Here is a 15,931-nt window from a genome sequence, read left to right as displayed (position 1 = left end):
TGGCAAAAGATTTATTTTTAAAACTAGATCCATTACTAAGGATATCGAAACTGAGGTCTGTCAAGGTATCATGGGCAGCAATAACAATATTGTCTATATTTGTTAATATGATCATCAACCTTTACATAGAGCTGGAATATTGTCTTACTTGGATCTATATAAGGCAGATCCCAGTTACAGCCTGGCTTGGGAATAATTTTTTTGTCGAACAAATCCAGCTCATATACACACAGATTATCCTCTAAACAGAACTTCAACTTCACCGTCATCTCCAAGTTCTCATCCAGGTCAACAACTTTAAACCTACAAAACCAATTAATAAGTTGAATAAAAACATCCTTCATTGTACATTGCAAATGTTTCCTGAATTTGTATAGCCACAGAAAACTTATTTTTGTAAGAAACACTTTTTTAAAATAAAAAAAAATAGCAAAACATCAATTTTCTTTCTCTCATTAAAATCCCACATACTCAATTTGTGCCACACCGCCAAGACGGAAATGATCCTGAACGCCATATGTGTAGGAAAACAGTGTTCTTTTTTGAATGAGATTCTCTATGCCGATTTCAAATGTCTGGAGACAGAGATTAAAATCTAGAAACAAATGGAATGTCTGCTGCAGAGGATCCTGGAAATCTATACAACATTCAACAGCTGTGCAGTGCTTCTTCATGTGACAGTTGATTGGAATATTTTGTCCAAATCGAGTCATATTTCCAACATTCAGAGGGCAATCTGAAATGAATTCATTATTCAACAGTTACAAGATGTAATGCACATGTAGTTCAACAGGCTGCAACCTTACAATCTATAACACATAATCAAAGAAGAAAAATCTAACAGTAATTTTAAACATTTTCAAGACTCTTATTTAATTCCATCATAAAATAATTTCTTTTCATGCAAGATAAATTACATGTACATATCTAATATTAAAAATTCAAATCTTTTTAATTTGTACATGTACTGACCCACTTTCCAGCCCGGCTGATCTGTAGTCTCTGGCTTGTAATCAGCTGAGTCCCTATTGCACTGTTTAGCTGGGGGTAGGAGAAAGTTTGTGATTCCCAGGGCTTCCTTCAGAAGAGACAAGTGGGTGGCTGACAACACATTTCCAGCAGTCACTGACATGTTCTTATAGAAATCGGTCAGGGAGAAACCTTAAAAAAAATTAAACATTATATCAGATATCTAATTATTCGTCTGCAGTTTTCTAAAGTTTATCAATGGACATTCTGTCAGAGAAATATAAGGTTCAGCACAATTAAATTACTTACTTGAGAAGTCAAGGGACCAGTCGCATCCAATCTTGGGAAGATAGACATCTTTGGCAATGTCATGAGAGAACATGCATGGCTGTCCACTTTCTATACAAACTTGTAGCTGCATGTTAATCAGATACTTAGCATCTCCTTCCAGATCCACCACGCTGTACCTGGGTGGCAAATAGAAAAAAAAATCCATGATTTCATGCAAAATCAAAATATATGCATGTAATATCTATTAATATAATTAAATAAAGGACTTACTCTATTTTTACCACATCTTGCAGCCAAAAACTGTCCTTTGTACCTGCATTGAAATATTTTGTAAAGCATTAATTTTATACTTTTTAACAAGAGTAATCTCAAATTATTTGTATTATTTAATGTATTATCAGGTAAAATATTGAAATATTGCTCTTTTTGAGCATAACTGTAACTGAAATTGAAAATATTTTCACCTAGAGGGTAATTAAAATATAACAGCATGTTTCTAAAATGTTGCTTTTAAGCCAATCTGAAAGCTTGGAATTATTCAATTACATAATAAAAGGATGCATCTGTACTTACCAAAGGAATATGTTAGGAGGTTGATCTTAGTTTTGTATTCTTCAATTCCAATTACCATTGTCTTGTAGCAAGGATCAATATCTATGTAGGCCTCAAAGTTTCGACGGATGGGTTTAACTTCCACACAACATCTGACCTCAGTGCACTTAGAAGAGATGGAGCAGAGGACAGGCAAACCAGACAAATCGGGCTTTGTGTACCAAGATGACTTGGGACATGCTGTAAAAATAATTGATGTAAGGATGCTTCAGATCTTATAAAAATCCAAATAATTTTCAACCAGATTACAATTTTAAACAAGAGGCCCATGGGCCTTATAGGTCACCTGAGTATCATGCGACAACTTTCCAACAATTGAATTTGATTCATATTTAAACTAGAAGCCATGAAATTCACAATTTTGAAAGAGGCACCATTGCTTATCATAATTATACACTCAGCATGCTTATTTTGGTTATTTTAATAAAACCCAGAGGTAGATCAAAGTAACAAAGAGAGAATGCATTTTCACTTTAAGTGAATTTCAGGGCCCCTGTGTAAGGGCTTCTTCTGTTAGGGCGGGTCCACAGTTGAGCTCCCCATCCCACAGGAACCACTGACCCTGGGGCCAAATCTTTCAAAATTTTGGAAATTTAAAAAAAAATTATTTTATCATGCTGTTGATTAACACCAAAGTGCAGACTTCAAAGCATTAAATTATTTCAGACTATGTTACCCCCCCCCCCCCTCCCAAAAAAAAGTACCTCTGACCCATGGGGACAGGAAATTAACCATTTTTGGAAGAAGCAGGTTTTTTCATAAATATATACTAAGATCATTGGCATTATTACCAATTATTATGCTTCCTGTCAGTTTGTCTCTATATAACCCATACCCTACTATTCTCGCATAGTGGTCTAAGGATTTATATAGCGTAAGCATACTATGCCGAAATAGTGCATGGCTTTATTTACTGAATAAAATTCTTCCATGCACATGCCGGGGATCGAACTCACGACCATGACATTGTCAGTCCGATGCCTTATCGATTACGCCATAGAGACGATCACTAATTGGTATCATTTTATTAAATATATAAACTTAATTTATACAATTGACACAAGAAGGAGAAAATAGACAAATATTATTTGAAAACAGTTATATTATTCTAAGGAACTTTAGATTAATGTGTACAACAAACTTTCAAACTAATTACATACAGATCGTTAGATGAACTGATTTTATAGGGTCATTAAAACGCTTTTTTATATGACGCTTGATTGAAGGATGTAAAAGAAAATTATCAATGAGAATCGACGTCTGCAAACAAATAAGGCTTACGAACAAAACAGAAAATAAAGATGTGTTGCTTTGGGACAGAAAATCCCGACTTATTTAGAGATTATACTAGTAACCAAAATAACTAAGTATGCAAACAATTTTAGCATGAATATTTGAATTAGTTCTTGCAGGTGCGCTGTTTAAGCACCGATATTTTCAGGAAAAAGTCAAATAGATTGCCGCATAAAGAATTACAACAGTCAGCATAATAATAACAATAGTGTTGCATTATGCATGTACTATGCTTAAATAGTAGGCAGGGTTTGACACTTAGTGCACTCGCCTCCGGCTCGTGCACCATGTGTCAAACCCTGCCTACTATTTAGGCATAGTACATGCATAATGCAACACTATTATATAATAACAAAATAACAAAGGAAAAGATTTTCAAAGAATTCAAGCATTTTTACTATATAATCATTAGAGCCCCCCCAACGACACAAGAATCTCTAACCCAGGGACCTGAAATTCAAAAATCTCAAAGAGGCATCCTTCCTCCTCATAACTATGTACATAATTCATTGGTTTAATACTCAGGTGCAGAAAAGAAGAGTTTTAAAGAATTTATGCATTTTCACTATATATTCAATAAAGCCCCGCCCTAACACCAGAACCCCAAACCCTGGGGCCATAAAATTCACAATTTTGGAAGAGGTAGCCTTATTCAACATAACTATGTACTTGGTAAGTTTATTTAATACTCAGGAGCAAAGAAGAAGATTTTCAAAGAAATAATTAATTTTTTACTATATAATCTATATAGCCCCGCCCTAGCACTAGAACCCCGACCCTGGGGCCATGAAATTCACAATTTTGGAAAAGGCAGCTTTATTCAACATAGCCATGCACTTGGTTAGTTTATTTAATGCCCATGAACAGAGAAGAAGAATTTCAAAGAATTTATGCATTTTCACTATATAATCCATATAGCCCCGTCCTAGCACTAGAACCCCTGACCCTGGGGCCATGAAATTCACAATTTTGGAAAAGGCGATCATTTTCAACTTACCTATGCACTTGATTAGTTTATTTAATGCCCACATACAGAAAAGAAGAATTTCAAAGAAATAATGCATTTCACTATATAACCTGTTTAGCCCCGCCCTAGCACCAGAACCCCTGATCCTGGGGCCATAAAATTCACAATTTTGGTAGAGGACTCAATGCTGATTACAATCATACCAACAGTTTAACTGCTTGATGTCCAGGAGTAAAGAAGAAGATTTTTAAAGATTGCACTAATTTTAGTGGTTTTTGCCCCACCCCCCAGGCCCCAGGGGGGCAGGGACCATGAGATTCACAATTTTTGTTCCCCTTCACCCATAGATGCTATATGCCAAATTTGGTTGAAATTGGTCAAGTGGTTTCAGAGAAGAAGCTAAAAATGTTCAAATGTTAATGCACGACGAAAGATGACGGACAAAAACAGACAGCAATAGGTCACCTGAGTTTACTCAGGTGACCTAAAAAATCCATTCAAGTAATTCAATTAAAATAAAAAAAAGTGTAAACCCTTTGTATCCAAAATAAAAAAAAATTACTTCTGCATTGTGCATTCATTTTAGATTTACTACAGAAGCAACCAGACACATCTTATAAAATCAGATCAAAGTAGATCCTAAGCCTAGTCAGGCAGTCTGAAGTGGTTCCAGACCAGATCAAAGGCAATCTCAGAGAGCAGACTCAGGAAGCACATTGTTTCACCCTGACACTCTACTGTACCATTTATATGATTTTTACTTCATAAAAATTCTATTACAAAATTTGGATTACCATCATTCCAGCCTTTGACTGTGGAAGCTGTGGGAGCAGCAGAACATTGGTCTTTCTTTAAGTAACCAGCAATACTCAAGTATTCCATCAGCTGGTCACTGGCTGCAGTTGCAAGTATTTCCCCTGGGTTGTCAGGCAGGGCATCCCTCCAGTTCTTAAAGGAGAAATCTGTAAAAGAAAATGTTTTTACTTGATATAGCTTTGTGTTCACATGGAAAAAAGATTCAAGAGCTGCTGAGAAAATCAAGTGAAACTGCTCTGTTTTCATTCAACACCTACTCTGAATTTGTGCGGCTGCTGCAAAATCACAAATATTTTTAGGAAATCTTTTCTCGTTAAAGATAACCAAGTCCAGAACACAAGAGCTCTCCTCAAAGCACACACTAATTTTCATGTTCACCAAGTACTGATTCTCGGCTGACAGGTCCCAGATCTTAAATCTATTACAAAAAAAAGTTACATCAAGATACTGGACAAGGTTGAATAATAAAGTTTTTCCAACACAAACAAAAAAACATTATCACATTTCATCTATAATCTTATGAGTAATATCATGAGATTTCAAATGTATTGTTGAAAGTTATCTTACTTAATTCTGACAACATTCACAAGGCGAAAGTCCTTTTCAATGCCAAAAGAGAATTCCTGCATGTAGATAATGAACTCTAGCTTGTCGATTCCAAATTTGATGCGGAAATTACAAGGATCAATGTCTAGATAGACATGAAAGTTGTGTTGGATGATGGAGGCCCCAACACAGCAATCTATAGATGTACAGGAGTCTCCTATCTGACACACCATGTTACCGGGCAGAGTGGGTAAGTTAGAATTCACCTGTCCCAAATTCTTAGAACAAACTGGAAAAGAAATTTTATAATGTTCACATGGTGACAGTTAAATTTCTTTTTGAATCATCATAACCACTAGCTGTTATAAAGTTGTTTTGATTCACAAATTACCTTTTTTGATTCCATTGGTATTTGGGACATACTTTGAATCTGTCAGAGAACAAGGGGGGTCATTCAGGTAAGTAGGTAGACCCAGAGCTTCCTTAAGTTTATCCAATGCCAGTCCTTTCAGTTGATCTACAGCATTCATTCCCTGCTTTTTCATATAATCTTCCAGGGAGAAGTCTACAAAGTATAAAGAATATAACTTTAAAGATCTTTACATCTGTTTTAATAAACATGTCATCTCATAATCTGTGTTAATTCCTACTTTTGTTACCGACTTTTAAGCTATTAAACTTTAAAAAAAAAATTAGCAAACAATATATGATATTGTATACTGTATGTAATTGAAGAACAACTAGTGTCAAGAAAAATACAAAGAATATTATCATAATGATGAAATCTGAAAAAAAAAAAAACATTACTTGGATCTAAGAACTGTGTGGCCCAAACACACACTTGTTTGGAGAGCTTCACTTTATCAAAGATATTGACATTCACTAGGCAGTCCCCTCCATCTTCAAAACAGATCGCCAGATCCACTGTCACCACATAGACACCTTCCCCTACATTGTCCCATATAGTGTACCTAGAACATCAGAGATAGTGTTATATTGTGCAGTGATTCATTTTGAAAATTGAATGAATGGGTACAGTGTACCCCTCTGTCAGAAAGCAATGGGTCAGAACTCAAAATCAATGGGTCAGAATTTTAACAACTATGAATGTGATATAAAGCCAAGTTTTTTTCTTCAGTTACCATATTTGGCGGAATATAATACGCACTTTTTCCTAAAATAAATTTCTGTAAGAAAGGAGCGCATACTTTACATGAAAATGGGATTTTCATATGTTTTTCTTTCAGGTGAAACATGGCTATCATACGTACATACCGTATTATTACATATAAAGACATGTGTAACTTCTTTTGTTTATCGCCATATTTTAATGTAAACTTCTGAATTTATTGTTGGAAAGTACATGTATGCTTGTTAAAAATGTCATTTTCATAACCTTTTGATACTATAATTACATGAAAAAGCAAGTTAAAATTAATTTGAGCTGCATGTTTATTGTCTCCCCGACTCTCCGTGTAGGCCGCCATTACCGATGTTATTTTTAGACGTTCACTCCTTCCGTAATAATCAGACAAAGTAATGTCTTTTTTTTTAATACAATAATAAAAAAATATTTTAGGTTGTAAATAACTCAGTGAAAATTCACTGCAACATAAACCCCCTATCTACGTACCAATGAAAGGAAGCCAATGTTTTAAACACGTGCGCTGGTCACTTGATAATTATCTCCCAACACCCCTCCAGGCAATTAAGTGTCTACCAACTCCAAAGCAATGTTTTTACAGTTAGATCACTGATTTTTCACTGTCCTTATAATTTGCTTTGATTATTAATATTTTCTTTGTTAAAAATCGGGACGGTTTATGACCAGCTTTCGTATACTGTGTCAGCGGCTTAGCGCGTGTTAATTACGACATATTAAACAATTAAAAACACTTGTTAAATGTAATTTTACCGTATCTCATACATTAAGCCTTTTGTTTAAATGATTTATAGAAGACAAATGAAATATGAAGCATGCTAAAACGTGTTGCAGTTGTTCCGAAAAACAGAATGAACGATAAAAATAGAAACTGGAAACTTCGATTCTATTTTATGCGGGTTATCACTTATGCGTATTCGGGACGCACTGGACAAAAACCAATGGGTATTTAATGAATTTAATGCGTAAATTACGCAATACGCAGGGCAAAATGAATCACTGATTGTGGTATAATGAATCAAAAGCTAATATTACACATATACATGTAATATTAACCTCAAGAAATGTGGGAAAAAATCTGTCATTTTATTATGATATAGAAAAAAATATTAATTTGAAATAAAAATTGCTTTGTTATTTAACAAATGTTTAGTTGAATTGTACAAAAGAGCTACACATACCATAATTTTATCACACCCATGATGACAATTTCCTTTCTTACTCCTATAAAAGAGACATTTCAAATTACATAAAATTTAATACACAGTCAAATACCTGTATCTTTACTTCAAGTCAATATGTTGCAAATTTATAAACTAAAACAGTATTTCAAAATAATCTAAAAGTTAAAAACTTACAAAGAAAAGGCAAGAATGATAGTATCTAAGTTGTTGAAAATCTTTATACAATGTTAATCTATAGGTCTTACCATAGTCAAACATATTTAAGGACACCTCCTCTACCAGCTTTTCAATCCCCACAGTAAATTTCTGGTTACAGAAGTCAATGTCCATAACAAACTCAAATGTCCTCCCCACTTTTCCCACCTCCACGCAACAAGAGACTGCTGTACAGGTGTTTTTAATGTTACAATTACTGGTTCCTCGGATTTTGAAAAGTGGCAAATTGGCAGGACATTCTGCAAGGAAAAAATACGAAAAAGTGAAGTGAATGCTCTTTATGCTTATATAAGCTAAATTCTCATTTAATGATGCATCCCTCGTCCTCATAATAAGAATAAGAATAAGAAGGTAAGGTTTATAAACTTTTTAAAAATACTTTGTTACAACATGTAAAATATTACATTACTGTTAAAATAATTACCAGAGGACCATCCAGTGTAGTTGAGTTTGTTGATGCTGTATGGAGGTTCAGATCTTTCACAAGGAACCTCCTTCATAAATGAATTCAATCCAAGTTTCTCAAAAACAAAGTTAGACAAAGCTGTGGATAAACTACCATCAGCAGTCATACCAAGTTCATTCTTCATGTATTCCTTTAGTGAAAATCCTGGAAAAAACATAGCACAAGTTTGTTGCAAAAAAAAGATACTATTAGATACAAAAACACCCAGGTAAAACAATAATTATTACCTAAATAATGTAAACCAAATACACTGTACATTTATTATTATTTGCCTAAGTTTGAAATCTGTCCGCAACAATTCATAATTACAAGAGAAATATTCTCAACAAAGACAAAGCCAAATGCATGTAAATGGTTTAGAGTATTACACATAAAAATTGACCTTTCAAGTTGAAGTCCATGGTGAGATCACAGTTCAGAATAGGAATAAGAACTTGGTCAAATATTGGGACATCCAAAGCACAGGAGTCTGGTTCTAGACAAATTGCTACACTCAAATCTAGCACATACTTCTTTGACACCTCAAGCTGACTAGCTGTAAACCTACACAAAATAATTTTTACACCAACTGAATGTTTTGATGAGCTGCAATTGAATATATTAATGAGCTGCAATCCCACTTTAACAAATAAAAAAAAAAAATCAAAGATATTTTTAAAAAATCTTTTGAACTTACTTTATGTAAATAATGTCAACAATGCTGATGGAAACTTCTTTTCCTGTAAAACATCACTTAAAATATTAATTAGTGTCTAAAAAATTCACTGTATGTATAAAAATATAATAGATCACAAGTAATTCCAAATCAATAATTCTATATTGCATTTAATTACCCCAAAAGTTTGTGAAATCCAAGAGTCCGTACGAAAATGTCTTCTTCTCAATTCCTCCAGATATGATGTAGTTACAACGGTCAAAATGGAGGAATATGTGGACATGCATATTGAGCGGTTTGAAACTAACACAGCAGTCAATACGAGTACAGTTTTCAGTCAGAGCACACTTCACATTATCAAAGGGAATGTTCGGTGGCTTCACCCAGGTCAGGGGGCACTCTGGAAAGATAGATATACATAAACTACCTTCTCATATAAAATTAATATAAGATGCTACAGTAAGATTCTTGACTTCTTTCTTCAGGATTTGACACCACTGATGTGATAAATATTCAGCATTTTAATCAGTAAAGATAAAAGTTTTTAGCATTTTTTCAAAACTAAAGTATCAGCCATTAGCTACACTGTATATTTACCATTATTCCATCCGTTGACATTGGGTGTGTAAAGATTATCGGTAATACTACAGGGGGTGTCCAGCATGTAATCACTCACTCCTAACTGCTGAAGCAACACAGCTTTAGCACTATCCTTCATGCCATCCAAAGTCACATTGCCCATTTCTTTTAGCATGTTACTCAGAGAAAAGTCTGAAAATAGTGTTTAAGATGAATACATTTTAAAACACCTCTATAAAGATACAATTTTTTCCTGTATGTATCTGAACCTATAATATTCATGCTTATTTTTTGACAGTACAAGTATATTATCTCAATTAATGAAAAACATTTTAAGCTTAATGAACTTGTATCTTTTATCTTTTCTCTCATCTTTCTTCACATACATGTATGACTTCAGTATGTGAAAATAACATTCTTTTCTGTGTAAAAAATATTTTCATTTATACAAATAAGAATACTTTTGTTGCTTCCAGTAACGACTGATGTAAGAGTGGGCAGCTTGGTGTTCTTCATGATGGGGATGTTTATAGAACAGTCGTCTGGTTCTAGGCACACTTCAGCATGGGCATTAAAAACATACACACGCTCATCTGTGATTGGCTTAACATTGAACCTATAGAAAGCATGTCAAAATCAAGATTATATCAGTTTAAAAAAATTAGTTTAAAATATTACAATTGATTTAAACAATGAAGCTTGAAATTCTCATCTTGTACTGCACTGGATTTCATAAAGGCTGCAAACCAGAGCATCAACTGATTTAAGGGTCATATGATAAAAATCAAACTGTACAGAAAGGGGGGATAAATAGCTTTGAGTATTTCTGATAGAAAACACCTCAGAATATATTAGAACAATCTATTAAAAGAAGGTCCCTAGAACTTACGAGAAGTAAATCAGTCCCTCTGCCACAGCTATTTTAATGGTATCTCCCCATTCATAATCAAACAGTTTTAAAGTTCCTGTCATTGTTTCCAGCCCATATCTTAACTCTAGTTTGTCCAGGTCCAGGTAAACATAAGCATGGAGTCCTAGTCCAAGGAGTGGGATCTCAGCACAACACTCCACCCCAGTGCAGAAGTCTGGGATGTAACATGACATAGGGTCCGGAATCTTAGAGGGAAGAAAGCCTATGGTTCGGGGGCATTCTGAAAAGTTTATATGGAGAAACATTTAAAAATAGTACAGATCAGGCATTTTACATTTTATTCTGATTTAAAATGCATCCATATGTATATTTTGGTCTTCAAAGATGATTTAAACTTGAACTGTCCAAACATGACAAAATTTCTACCCCCGGAAACACCGTTTTTCCGATAAGTTTTTCCATAGTCTAAAGATGTGCCAAGTTATATTGAAATCAAACATGAATCATTAAATTTTTCTTCCAGTGACCTTGAACTTGCACAGATGAACTTGGGTCAAGGTCATGACACATCCTTAGATCATGGGCAATCTTTGTGTGAAATGAATTTCACAGAAATTTATCCATAAGAAAACATGGACCAGACACGATTTATGAAATTTTTTGTGTGCCAAGTTATATTGAAATCCAAAACTGTGACCTTTTGAAAAATTGTTCCAGACCAAATGACCTTGGGTCAAGGTCATGACACATCCTTAGATCATGGGCAATCTTTGTGTGAAATAAAAACCTTGATTTAAACAATGTTTTTCCATAAAGGATATGGACCAGACACGAATTATGAAAAAATTTCTTTCAGTGATAAATAGCTTGAGTATTTCTGATACTTCCCAAATATGACCTTGATCAAGGTCATGACACACCCTTGGGTCATAGGCAATCTTTGTGTGGAGTAGTAGAATCTAATGTTCCTCTGTAAGAAAGATATGGACCGGACATGTTTGCACAGACAGACGGACAGACAGCTAGACGGACGGAGGGACAGCTAGACAGACAGAGAGACGGACAAAGATGATTTATATAAAGATCAGGCAACATTCGTTTGCGGTGGGTATAATAAACTTCTTGCCCATTTCCCACCAAATTCAAACATTGGCCCATGAGTCAACAGTTTGACCAAATAATCATATATTTTGCAGCGACTGTATCAACATGTATATGAATCGTAATCTATATCTCTCTCTAACAGCCATGTCCTTACTATTGTGGATTCCCTGTACCGATGGAATGTAAGGATTTCTGTGGCGGTCACATCGAGGACGTTTGAAAAAATTGGTAATATTCAGCTGTTCCAACAATAAAGTCAGTGCCCCCTCTGCTAACTGTTGTCCCGCTCTCAACGTGTTGTTTTTAACCCAATTTGTAAGCGAGAAATCTATATAAGAAATGTAAAATAGGTTAATACAAAAATATCCATGTGATGTTTCTAAACAATAAAACAAAGAATTCCGTCAGATCGACCCACATACTTTTAAAGTTGACTAAGGCTCTTTGATCACAAACTGGAATCTCTTCATTCTGCATTAGATGAAGTCCTTCGTCATTTGGAATACAAATGCTCTGATCATCCAATGGGAAACATATAGAAACTTTTACATCCACTATAAAACCTTTGTTCTCTGGCATTTGATCAATCATGTACCTGAGGAAAAAAGGAGAACCCTACATCACAAAAACATAGGTAATCAGAGATTACAGAGCTCACCTCAACGAATGTTGTCTTTAAGTAAGGCAAATTAAGTCACACAATTAACCAACAATAAAGGTACATCCAAAAATGCAAAATTTCACTTGTTATTTGTACATTATATTTTAATATATAAAAACAAAAACTTTTTTCATCATGAAAATGTAATTAAAATTACAGCATCTGAAGCAAGATTATGAGTTCTAATCCTTAAATGCATCATTTAAGCAATCTCATTTTAGGTCATATCCTTCTCTGATCATAAATAACATTCATCATATACTTAAAATTGAATTATAAAATCTGCCTCATGCACAAAAGAACAACACCTATTTAAAGCCTGCATTATGATTATTATGTTCCCCAAACGGAGTTTGGGAACATATTGTTTTTACTCGGTTTCTTATTATTATTATTATTTTTTTTTTTCTTATTTGTTCTCCGGAAAATGTAGGTCAGATTCAGTTCCGAAGCAACCAAACTAAGTTAAAACCTTTTTAGATTAATGGGTGTGTAAGTTTGGTCAAGGTCATAGCGCGCATACGTTGCACGTGCGGGCGCGTGAAATGAATGAAATGACTGATATATTTAATATAGTCATAACTTTTACATTTTTTGAAAATGTAGGTCATTATATAAGCATATATTAATAGTGTTAATAATATGACACCAAAGATGTACTCATCCATGCAAGTTTGGTCATTATAGGAAACTAAAAACTCAATATCTTTTCTGTTTTTTGAAATGCTAAAATTTAACCATAAACTTTAACCTGTTTACTCAAAATGAAATATGTATGACAGATTCAGCATCCGAAGCAATCTGATTGGCTTAAACTTTAAGATGTATCATCCATGTAAGTTTGGTCATTATATGGGGTTTATAGTAACATAGACAGACATGAACTGCACCAAAAACTTTAACCTGCACTCAACCGTGTAGGTCAGATTTGAGCATCCTGAAACAAAAATATCAATATCTTTTTTGTTTTTTGACGACATGCTATGAAATCTTAGACATAGGCATGCATTAAGATATCCTACTTGAAATGAAACCTTTTCCAAAAATGCTTTAACACGTTCGCTGCAACCTGATTAGGCTTAGACTTTAAATGGCTGTAACTCCCTTGAAGCAAACAGGATGGTAGTTGCACCTTAACAGATTTATCATCCACAAGAAGTTTGGTCATTATACATGCATGCACGTGCGTGCACGTGAAATTGGTAAAATTAAAATACACCAAATGATCTATTTTTAATGCTTGTTGGATTTAACGCTTCAAATTTAGTATATCCAAGATTTCTAAATATCCGAAACAAGATGTTATCGTCATTATGCATATGCATTCACATGCGCACGCGTGCTGTGCTAAAATTTTAATATACTTGGTAACTTTGGTCATTATAAAGTCTTAAATGCATACAGTTTGCCTTTTTTAATAAAGCTTCACCAAAAATTTAACGTTGTTCAACTCAACGGAAAATGTAGCACTAGTTTTTTAGTAGTCTCGTAACTGCAACCATGTACATGTATGTAACGGTGTGACGGTGTATGTATGCCAACAGACTGAGTAACGCTCTTTTAACATAAACTAAAGAAAATCAAAGACTTGTCTAACTTACGTGACTTTAACAGGAGCTGGGTCTCCAGTTCCAAGCGTCAGTGTCTTAGATGTTCCTGTAATTCAAAGCAACGCATCAATAAAGTGTATTAAGATTCTAGCTCAATTTTAATAGTTTACATAAAACATAGAAATTTGTGCTGGCTGCTCACCATACTCGTATGTTAGGAATTTGGTTCTCAGGAGAGTGATAGTCCCAAATCCAATATCAATGAAAAAATCACAAGGGTCCAGTTTAAACCAGAAGGGAATATTTTTGGTTATTTTGATGTCCCCCAGTGGAATTGTGAAAGTTAGATCTAAACAGCAGTCAATTCCCCAACAGTTAGGAGGCAATTCACAGGTCACCATGTGTTTGATCCCTGTTGGCATATACTTTCTCACATCAAATGTGGACGGACAAGCTGTAAAAGATGGAAAATCACTCAAATTGTTGAATTTCACCTCCCTAGTCCATGCTGCACCCAAAGGCACATAGGGTAAGGAATTAACTTTATCAATATGTAACTTGATCTGCAACCTTCAAAGATTTTCAGAATTAAAATACATGTTCAATTTACTTTTAAAAATCTCTTACTTGGTGGAGTTTCTGGAACTGAACATTTCCCTGATACAATAACTTTCTGAAAATATGATAAAATTTAACATGTACAGTCATTTCAAATTTTATTTTAAAAAAGTCATAGTTGAAGTCAATATTTGTGTCAAAATTAATGACAAACATACGTCTAACTCAAATTTCCTCAGAATTAATTCAAATGCCTCCTCAGTCATTTTGCCTCCGATTTCTGCAAGCATGCCTTTAATGGAACCACCTCCTGAAAAAATTATCAAGCATGTATACGTTGAATTGAGGAGAATCTCATTCATTACAATATACCTTTAATATGACTCCAAAATAAAGACGAACATGTAGCTATTTTGTAAGCTAACATCTTTTTTAACATTTTTTACCTGGAAGAACAAAATCTCCACAGAGGGGAATAGGGAATTCAAACTGTTTAAGTAGATAGTCATCTAGAATACAATCTCCCTCTGACAAACAAATCTGCAGGCCAAAGTCCAGAATAAAAATCTTCTTGTCAACATTTCTGTTCAGGTTGTACCTTTTCAAGATAAAGTGAAATTATGAAACTCATCACTGACAATATGTCATATTTTGAATCTTTCCACAAATTTGTAATGATCCTGAGTTTAGCATATTTTTTTCCATTATGACATTTAACTTACTTTATTTTGACATTCTTGGAAATTTCTTGAACCTTTTCAGTGCCTTGAAATGAAAAAAAATTATAATTATACCTAATGACATAAAGTAAATATTAATTACATGTATCACTGTATAACTGTATATCAGTTCTCTGAAATAACATCCGATGAAAATAAATCCCAGAGAGAAAGCTTAGGAAAGTGCATACTGGAAAATCCATAGGCAACTTTTTGTTATAGTCAAACCTATTATCTCAGCTTTCCATTCACCCTCTTTTGTTTCTAGAACATGCAGTTTCAAAAATTGTTCATTCAGAACAAATTTTCTTACCCCAGTCATAATTCAGCAACACTTTCATCAACTGGAAGGTCTCAAATCCGACCTTTAAAACGAAGCTGCAGGGATCCAGGTCGACGTATGCCTTCATGGCTTTAGTATAGGACAATCCAGCCAAGGAAAGGGAAATATCGGCACATGTGTCCAGTCTCATACAGTCACTCTCAATCGAGTAATAAACATGGCGGGCCAGCTTTTCATTCTTGATTGTTGGTAGAGTGATGTTGAACCCAAGGAGGGAACATTCTTTATATGAAATAGGAAAACAAAATCAATATCACACAGAAACTTTTTCTCATCAAATGCATGTATTTTGAAAACTATTTACATTGGATTAAATATATCCAAGGCTTTAATTTTAACACAGCATGTAGCATTTTTTGGGATAAGCAA

General features: G+C 34.2%; 1 protein-coding gene across 1 annotated transcript in view; it reads right to left on the bottom strand.

Moving 5' to 3' along the window:
• LOC134259096 (uncharacterized) overlaps nt 1–15,931 on the bottom strand; it is a 113,219-nt gene that overhangs the window by 79,781 nt on the left and 17,507 nt on the right. The window contains exons 31-59 of the mRNA XM_062741692.1: nt 15,533–15,784; nt 15,223–15,265; nt 14,947–15,098; nt 14,719–14,810; nt 14,570–14,615; nt 14,145–14,396; nt 13,994–14,048; nt 12,154–12,326; nt 11,886–12,059; nt 10,646–10,907; nt 10,218–10,372; nt 9,775–9,948; nt 9,356–9,577; nt 9,199–9,241; nt 8,905–9,065; nt 8,481–8,666; nt 8,086–8,295; nt 7,838–7,880; nt 6,302–6,465; nt 5,886–6,059; nt 5,516–5,783; nt 5,206–5,366; nt 4,927–5,094; nt 1,834–2,052; nt 1,531–1,573; nt 1,279–1,436; nt 973–1,161; nt 472–736; nt 149–303 (exon numbers count right to left, since the gene is read on the bottom strand). Of these exons, the coding sequence (XP_062597676.1) occupies nt 149–303; nt 472–736; nt 973–1,161; nt 1,279–1,436; nt 1,531–1,573; nt 1,834–2,052; nt 4,927–5,094; nt 5,206–5,366; nt 5,516–5,783; nt 5,886–6,059; nt 6,302–6,465; nt 7,838–7,880; nt 8,086–8,295; nt 8,481–8,666; nt 8,905–9,065; nt 9,199–9,241; nt 9,356–9,577; nt 9,775–9,948; nt 10,218–10,372; nt 10,646–10,907; nt 11,886–12,059; nt 12,154–12,326; nt 13,994–14,048; nt 14,145–14,396; nt 14,570–14,615; nt 14,719–14,810; nt 14,947–15,098; nt 15,223–15,265; nt 15,533–15,784 (4,659 nt within the window). The remainder of the gene's footprint in view (nt 1–148; nt 304–471; nt 737–972; nt 1,162–1,278; nt 1,437–1,530; nt 1,574–1,833; nt 2,053–4,926; nt 5,095–5,205; nt 5,367–5,515; nt 5,784–5,885; nt 6,060–6,301; nt 6,466–7,837; nt 7,881–8,085; nt 8,296–8,480; nt 8,667–8,904; nt 9,066–9,198; nt 9,242–9,355; nt 9,578–9,774; nt 9,949–10,217; nt 10,373–10,645; nt 10,908–11,885; nt 12,060–12,153; nt 12,327–13,993; nt 14,049–14,144; nt 14,397–14,569; nt 14,616–14,718; nt 14,811–14,946; nt 15,099–15,222; nt 15,266–15,532; nt 15,785–15,931) is intronic.

Source organism: Saccostrea cucullata, unplaced genomic scaffold (genome assembly GCF_032062105.1).
Source record: "Saccostrea cucullata isolate Sc308-1 unplaced genomic scaffold, CSIRO_AGI_Scuc_v1 ctg453, whole genome shotgun sequence".
Classification (NCBI taxonomy): domain Eukaryota; kingdom Metazoa; phylum Mollusca; class Bivalvia; order Ostreida; family Ostreidae; genus Saccostrea; species Saccostrea cuccullata.
Note: the sequence above shows the minus strand (reverse complement) of the source record. Positions and strands in the feature narration are given on the sequence as shown.